General features: G+C 36.6%; 1 protein-coding gene across 1 annotated transcript; it reads right to left on the bottom strand.

Moving 5' to 3' along the window:
* Positions 1 to 583: 583 nt before the first annotated feature.
* On the bottom strand, positions 584 to 1,192 carry LOC110913948. The gene has a single exon (XM_022158765.1). The coding sequence runs from the start codon at positions 1,190 to 1,192 to the stop codon at positions 584 to 586; it is 609 nt and encodes a 202-aa protein (XP_022014457.1).
* Positions 1,193 to 8,726: the final 7,534 nt, after the last annotated feature.

The raw sequence follows: 8,726 nt of genomic DNA, 5'->3' as shown, positions 1-8,726 counted from the left end.
CATAACCCTTAATTTAAACTATCAATGGTTCAGATGATCTGTTCTTACGATTCTTACACATATATAAAACATGTTTTTAATAAAATACACACATAATACAATACACGTATGTAGTTTATGAGGTCTTAAAGTAGGATATTTAGGAGTCTTTTAAGTGCATAATTCAACATTTAAAATAGGTATGTAGTTCATGTACAAAATGCTTTTTACTAGTATTAAAATGTTTAATTATCATCAATTTTACATCCGTAATAGCAACTAAAAACAGGTCTATTAAGGAGAAGACGCAATTGTGATGTCTGACAAGTAAAAAACTATGATTTGACATTTAGTGGGTTCATGATTGGTAAACCTTCTTTAACTCACATCTTTTTAGTGAATTTCATTAAAACACGCAAACACCACCCAAACTCCAAGACGGAGAAGAGGGGCCGCAAAACAACATTACATTAAAAGCAGATTACACCAAGACTTCCAATCTCTATCCTTGCATTTGTGTCTATTACTAAACAATAAGAACGTAATCGCCTTCACATCCGTAACAATCTCTACCACCGTGCGTCGGTTATCTTCAAAAATTCGATCATTTCTTACTTTCCAAATCCTCCAACAACAAGTTATAACTAACTTCCCCTCTAATAATTTCCTTTCGCACAGGGGACAATCCGTTTATCTTAGGCATATCCATCACATATTTTAAGCTAAATGCAAAAAAATTAGGAATACCACACCATCTTAGAATAGCATCCCACACCCCCATCGAAAAACCACATCCAGTGAATACATGAACCACCGTTTCCTCTCCATCCTCGCAGAAAGCACACAATGTATTTTCCATGTGAATATCCGTTCTACTTAACGTCGTTTTTGTAGGAAGACGGTCCAACAAAGCTCTCCACATAAATATATTACATTTATCTGGTATCCACTTATACCAATCGAGCACTATATCACCACCTTCTGCATTATTTTCGACAAGCCACCTTCTCACTGCAGCTACCGTGAAGCACCCAGTTGTATCCCCTTCCCATCTCCAATCATTTATACATTTGTTAAGAGACACATATCGAATAATTTCCATAAGCTCCTGCATCTCCCTTAATTCAACGTCCGAACCCGGTTCCCTTTTCCATGACCATTGGACCGAAGTGAGGCTATCCGCTTGAACAAAAATATCCGAGACCAAACACATCTTACAAGTCTCCAACTTAAATAAAGTCGGTACATTTATCTAGTATGAGAGCTCAAAAGAATTACACAAGTGTGATCATTTTAAATGCTTAACGTTATTTTTAAATCTGGAAAAATGTTAAATCAATGGAGAAGTAGCGTCGTAGTGCTCTTATATAAAAACAAAGGTGACACACAATGTTGTGGGAATTACAGAGGGATTAAGCTTCTAGGTCATACTATGATATTATGGGAGAGGGTTACTGAGACTAGAATTATAAGAGAGACTCAAATCATGGCAAATCAAATTGGTTTCATGGTAGGACGGTCAACTACGAAAGCGATGCACATTCTAAGGAGGTTGTTAGAAAAGTATAAGGAGAAGAAGCAAGATTTACATATGATGTTCATTAACTTTGAAAAGCATACAACAGTGTGCCACGTAAACTGATTTGGGATAGTTTGGAGGGTAGATGTGTACCTGAGACTAGTATGACAATACTGAAACTAGTGTCCGGGCGCCTGTAGGGGGATATTGATTTCTTCCTTGTGGAGGTAGGAATCCACCAAGGGTCTACATTGAGTCGATTTCTTACTCAAATAAATGCAGCAATTCGCGAATGGGGGGTATGCTATTTTGCAGTCGTCCTGGATAAGTTGTTTATGTCGATTCAAAAGACAGTTCTGTTGGGTTTTTCACATGTTTATCAAAGTGATTTCATCCATATAAAATCAAAACGCAGCGGAAAAATTATTTAAAACATGTTACTTACAAGATATAAAATTCATTTGATATGTAAAACCCAATACCCGGATCCATATACGAACATGCATGCTATCAAAATAAAACACAACCATATGGTGTTTCAAGAATACTACCTTCCAAGGAGTAAAAACGTGAAGAAGATGATGCTTCTTGAATGGTAATCTTCAAGTGTAGAAGACCTCAAGCTTGTATACCTCAAGCCTTCCAACAAACACTTTAAGTTTAGCTAGGATTTTACACTTGTAACTCGCTTGAAAATTCCCTCTTGATCAACCATACATGGCCGAAAATTAGAGAGAGCTTTCTTAAGTTTCTTGCACTTGAAAAATCAAATTTGAAAAACCTTCTAGGATGAGACACTATGGCGGATTTTTAGAGAGCAAAATTTCAAGTCATTCTTTTGAATCTTGTCATACAAAACTTGCTAAAAGATGTGAGATATGTTGCCACCACAATCACCCAATCATGGGCCATCTAACCATGCAAATTGCATGTCATCTTATTGGACCAAAATTGGTCTTGGGAAGACCATGGGGGGGGGGGGGGGCACATGGATTTTTATAAAAAAAAATTCAAAAATTCTTTAACATTTTAAGTCTTATTTAATTTTATAACTTTTATAAAATTATAACATCACATGTTATAAGACTTATACAACCTTTTAAAATGTTATTTAACCCATTAAATAACAAAATAAAATACCCTCTCAAAATAAATTATCCATATAATTTATTAGTTTCTCAAGTGCAATTATTTAGAAAACCAATTTCTAAATATTCTAAGTGTTAATATTTATTTGTTTGATCATATCATAAATAAATATTATAAGTGTTTGTCTAGCTTGTTATTGGGTATAACTCGACTTGGATCATAACGTACTAGCCACATCAATTTAATATGTGTCTTGGGCATACAGAATCCAACAATCTCTCACTTGCACAAGATACATAGAAGATTGATGCAAGTAGTAAAGACCACCTAACTACAGTTTACTACCCCTAATACGTATGACTATATGTGCCATTCAATAACATCATCCCCTTCAAGTCCCTTACTTGAACATGATTTAGGTGAATCTATCATTTATCCCTTTATTACAGATGTCATGTCAAATCCAAATACATAGTGTGATCATTCTCCGTTGATTTAACTTTAGCATGCCTTAGACATCTTACTCTCAACGAATAAGAGGAACAAATCCCTTCTTGACTACATACGTCTCTCACAATCACATTGTACCACACCTGGGCTTAGCCTTATGTACTGTCTTATTACAAACAGCGAAGAACTAAGTCAAGGTATGATATTTGGTGAATATCAAGACCCAATATGTATCTCAGGTCAGAGGATACTATGGTATTCTCCTTTACTCAAATTTACTATGATCAATCACAAATGATTCCATGCAGTAACATTTGAGAGCGAGTCAGTCCAATATTTGTATCCCACAAATATATATGAACCTTGGTAGCAACACTTTGCTCTATATTCATACCTAATGAATATCCACCAATCCAAGTTCATAATAGTCTTACATTCATATTTTTTCCCACAAGTATGATCGACTACGAACATTTAGAATAATTAATTTATTCACGGATTTAAACATGCTAAAATGGAACATAACTCAAAATATCATAAAAGAGTTAAAATAACAATTGTTCCAATATCCAAATATGAAATAGATCAAATCCAATCATTAGAATATCGAAGTCCTAGGGCACAAGTGGCAGATCCACATGAATTATTTCGATCAATGAAGTGGCGATGTATTCTGATTCTGTAGTGGACAATGCTACCCTGATTGTGATCGAGAATCATCTCGATCAGTTTGGAAACTCGTGTCCGTGTAACCCTTTACAACGAGTTTCGATTCTCACATCCTTGTAATCCTTTACAACGAGTTCCTCTTCACCAGACCCATATATTAGAAACATATCCTTAGTCCTTCTAAGGTATTTCAATATACTTTTAACAGTCATCCAATGACCGTTACTTGGATTTTGCTGGTATCTTCTCGTCATGCTTAAAGCGCATGACGTGTCCGGTCCAGTGCATATCATTACATACATAATGGATCCTATAGCAGACGCATGTGGGATTCCTTTCATTCTTTCTTGCTCATCCTTTGAGCCTGGACATTGAGACGCACTCAAAATTGTCCTCTTTTGAATAGGTACTAAACCTTTCTTAGAATTCTCCATCTGGAACCTTTTCAAGACTTTGTCAATGTATGCACTTTGGTTTAAACCTATCAAGCGCCTTGATCTATCCCTGTAGATCTTCATTCCAAAAATGTAGGCGACTTCACCAAGATCCTTAATGGAAAAACAACTTCCAAGCCAGGTTTTATACCTTCCATGGTTGGAATGTCATTTCCAAATAGTAAAATGTCATCGACATACAGTACTAAGAAAGTGATGATGCTCCCACTAGCCTTATTATATACACAAGCTTCATCAGCGTTCTTGATGAATCCATATTCCCTAATCTCTTCATCAAAACGGTGATTTCAACTTCTAGATGCTTGTTTCAATCTACAGATTGATTTCTTTAATTTGCATACTTTGTTAGGATGTTTTGGATCGACAAAACCTTCATGCTGAACCATATAGACATCTTCCTCAAGCTATCCATTAAGGAAAGCCGTTTTGACATCCATTTGCCAAATCTTATATTCATAATATGCAGGTATGGCAAATAATATCCTAATTGACTTTAGCATCGCCATGGGCGAGAAGGTCTCATTATAATCAACCCATTGAGTTTGAGTGAAACCTTTTGCTACAAGTCTTGCTTTTTAAGTATCCAAATTACCATGCATATCAGTTTTCTTCTTGAAAACCCACTTACTTCCAACTACTTTGTAGTTAAGAGGTGGCACAAGCAATTCCCAAACTTGGTTGTCATACATGGATTGCATCTCTACGTTCATGGCTTCAAGCCATTTGTCACAATCAGATTTTGACATTGCATCATGGTATTGTCACACCCCGACCACGTAGAACATACAAAACGTGGCGGAAACGTCGGGGAGTGTCGTAACAGAATCATTGTTTCATAACACATGGAAATTTAAATATTGTTTTATTGATTAAATGAACTCGTTGTTCTATTACAATCACATAAGTACAACTATGATCTTCCAAGTTTTAAAGTTGCTAAGGCACGAGTCCATCCTAAATGTAGCATGCATCAACAATCATCTCAAGACAGCACCTGAAACATGTGTAAAAATAGGTACGTCAGCATAAAAATGCCTGTGAGATACATAGGTTTTGTGAAAACGGAGTTCATGACTTGAGTTTGAGAAAATGTTTAGTCATGAACCTCGTATTTTTGCTTTGTCTTGTAAATCATTTGAAAAACGATAGGATCAGATGATATGTATAAATAAGAGAATAATGTATGGTTAACTGAATAACCATGTAAAATGAGTTTGTATAAGTTAAGTTTGTTTGAAAAACAATGTTTTAATAAAACGTTTATGGTATATATAAAATATACCTTGGTTTTAAGAAAGTTGAATAAGTAATATATTAAAATATATTTCAGTTCCAATATTGTTAACCCAAGTGTACTAAATAACGCCACGGTATGTAATGCAATGAAAACACTTATATATAAGAAGTACCAGCGGCGTATCTACCATGTTTTCATCACATTACACTCGTTCCGTTATCTAAACACTAACCAAAACCAAATCGTTTGATAGATAGTATATTAAATATACTTTAGTTGTTCAAAATAATAGTTTCCAGTAGTATATTACAAGTATACCTTGGATTTATAAATAACACATTAAACCATGTTTTAGTTATGTAAGTAACATATCACAATATGCTTTGGATGATTACAAAATATATGTTGGTTCTGTACAATACCACACATGAGAGTATATCAAACTATACTTTTTGGGAGTATATCAAAATATACTTTAAAGGTGCGATTTAAGAATTCATTCAGACCTGGTGCATCAAACTACACCTTTGAGACTATAGGGATACCACAAAGGAAATCCCTATTTGGATGGAGAAACGAATTGGTTTCAGACATTCCATGACAACAGGAATGGGGTGTCTAGTCCTATAGCGCTATATCATACTACCAATCGGTCTGGTGAACAAAATAGGTACTATTCCAACAATTACTTTTGTAATTTTTTTGAGAAATCAGTGTTTAAACCATAGATAGTCATTTAGTTTGTCAAAAGATAAATACTATCATGTATAATCAATTATACTTTGAAATCATGAAAATAACAGATAGGTACACATGTTTCACCCCAAAACAGTTCAGAAACAGTAAAAGAGGGGAACTATGTACTCACCTGAGATTGCTTTGAGTTCCTTGTATAACAACCAGATAATGCTAAAGATCACGGGATATCAAACGACACCTAATAGGTAGCTATGTTAATATACCGGACCAAATCGGAAGGATCGGACAGTACGCGGGTTCGTAAACCAAACGAGTATGGAGACTCGTGTGATATGGCTTAGCAAAGCCTACATACTAAAATGAAACCTAATCTAAGTGCTTACGGTCCATCACGACCCGTTTAGGTAGCTTATGCTACCCTAACGCGTCGTTCGCGTAGAACGCGTTCGGGACGCCTAACATTGCGACCACACGGTATAACCTCGGAAGGTTATAGCTATGGTCACCTAATGTGTTTGGTCGGGTCCTAATGACCGACCAAATGGGTCGGGTTCGAAAGTATAAGCGATGGTTTAAATCGCTTACCTTACGACCCTATATAAGCACTAAACTAAAAGTGACGAGCTAAGCATGTTAGAACATGCTTAACTAAGTTTAGAAACAGGTTTGGCATCAAAACAAACGGCTTTGATGCCTACGAGTAGTTTGGTTACAAAATACGCAAGAATGCGCATTTTGGCCGAAACTACGACTCGTCACTGGGCCTAGTTAACGTGGTGATCAGTAGGTATAGTCACTACGGACTATAACCATCGTGATCACGCTCACGTTATGAAGTTCCATGAACTTCGCATCGACCATAAGCTGGTCAATGCAGAAAGTCAACAAAACGTTGACTTTCGGACTCGAAAAGCGAATAAAAGAGCGAAAGAAGACTTACGGAGGGTCCCCGAGTGCTAATCAAGACCAAATAGCTCAGGTATGAAACAATGGTTTCAACTTAGAGCTCTAAGATCTGATTTTGTGAATTTTACACTAAAGGGGGGGGGTATTTATAGGAAAAGTGGAACCGTTAGGATCGTTTTATCGAATATCGTGCCTTGATCTCGTGCGTACATGTGTCCAAGTGGATAAGTTCAGTGAACTTGACCCTTGGCTCTTCGTTGGGTGAAAAGGCATCGCCCCTTGATCGAACGAAAGGCCAGATTCTGCATTAAATGCAAAATCTTCTGTCAGACATGTTCACGCGGCCCGCCTAAGGATTTGGCAAATCCTTACGCGCCCCGCCTAAGGTTCCCAGACCAGAATTTTCAATTTTGGTCCCTGCACTTCAGAAACACGTATTTTGGCCCATTTTTGGCACGTTTAAGCCCCGTTAACCTCATTTCAAGGCTCTAAGATGAAGTTAAAGTGTAGGGGACTTGAAATATGCTCAAAAATATTCCGGATGTCGGTTCGTTTGGCCGTACGATCGCGATGTTCGCTTAATTACGACGGAATGCGCATAAGCGCGAAAGATGATCCAAATGACGCGACGAATGGATTTTTCTCATGCCAAACACTAAGGCATAATATTATAATGCTTACATAAATTTTTGGATGTCCGGATGTATTCAGAACGTGAGTTATGCGCGAAAGTGCAAACTTATGCACTTTTTGACACTTTTAGTCCCTGAATGATCCAAAAGTTTGTTTTAGCATACCAAACCCCTCAAAGCCTATTTCTAAGCTATGTAAAGGATATATATGGTATGTTTAACTTATGGACATGTTCCGGAATGTTCGTTACAGTTCAAATTGGCATACTTTCGCAGTTTGTCAAGTTTAGTCCCTGTAAGCGAATTAACTTGTTTTTGCCATACCAAAGCCTTCAAAACTTATTTCTAAGTTATGTAAAGGTTATTTAAGGTATGTTAAGTGTATGATGGTCTCCCGGAGTATTTGTCGCATTAAACTGAGTACGTTTATGCACCAGTTTGCGTATAATTCTCCAGAAAGCGTTGTAGAGTATGAAATTGAACAAGAATTGATATGTGCATAGCATACACATATTTATACAAATCCCAAGTATGAAATACAATATTTCCTTGGTTTGGCATTTGTTTGATGGTTGAAGTGACACAGGTGTCACAGGTATGTGGTTGGTTCATCTGAATCTACCACGTAGCATCCATCCATGAAAAATCCATATCTTTCAGGTGGACTGCTAATTCTACCAGATCTGCGAACGTTTTGTGTGTATTGATCAACCACTTGATCGTTTTCAACAACCTCTTGTTGAGTGCTAGTATCAACAAAATGTGTATCGGCTTGTGGTTCTCGATCCTCATCAAATGTTCCACTGTTCTACTAATTCCTTCCACAAGGGACTTAGCTTCCAAGAACTCAGCCTTTCGAGCAACAAATACCTTTTGCTCTGTTGGATCGTAGCAATAATATCCTATATCATCTTTAGGATATCCTACGAAGATACACTTAGTGGATCGTACTTCCAATTTATTTGGGGTGTATTGCTTCACATAAGCTTCACAACCTCATACCTTCAAATATGATAATGATGGAGCCCTTCCATGCCATATTTCAAAAAGGTGTCTTATCCACTTTCTTGGTTTGGGCCATATTTAATACA

Source organism: Helianthus annuus, chromosome 15 (assembly GCF_002127325.2).
Source record: "Helianthus annuus cultivar XRQ/B chromosome 15, HanXRQr2.0-SUNRISE, whole genome shotgun sequence".
Classification (NCBI taxonomy): domain Eukaryota; kingdom Viridiplantae; phylum Streptophyta; class Magnoliopsida; order Asterales; family Asteraceae; genus Helianthus; species Helianthus annuus.
Note: the sequence above shows the minus strand (reverse complement) of the source record. Positions and strands in the feature narration are given on the sequence as shown.

Coding starts and splice junctions, on each gene's coding strand:
- LOC110913948 (XM_022158765.1), bottom strand. CDS start 1,192: ATGTGTTTGGTCTCGGATATTTTTGTTCAAGCGGATAGCCTCACTTCG.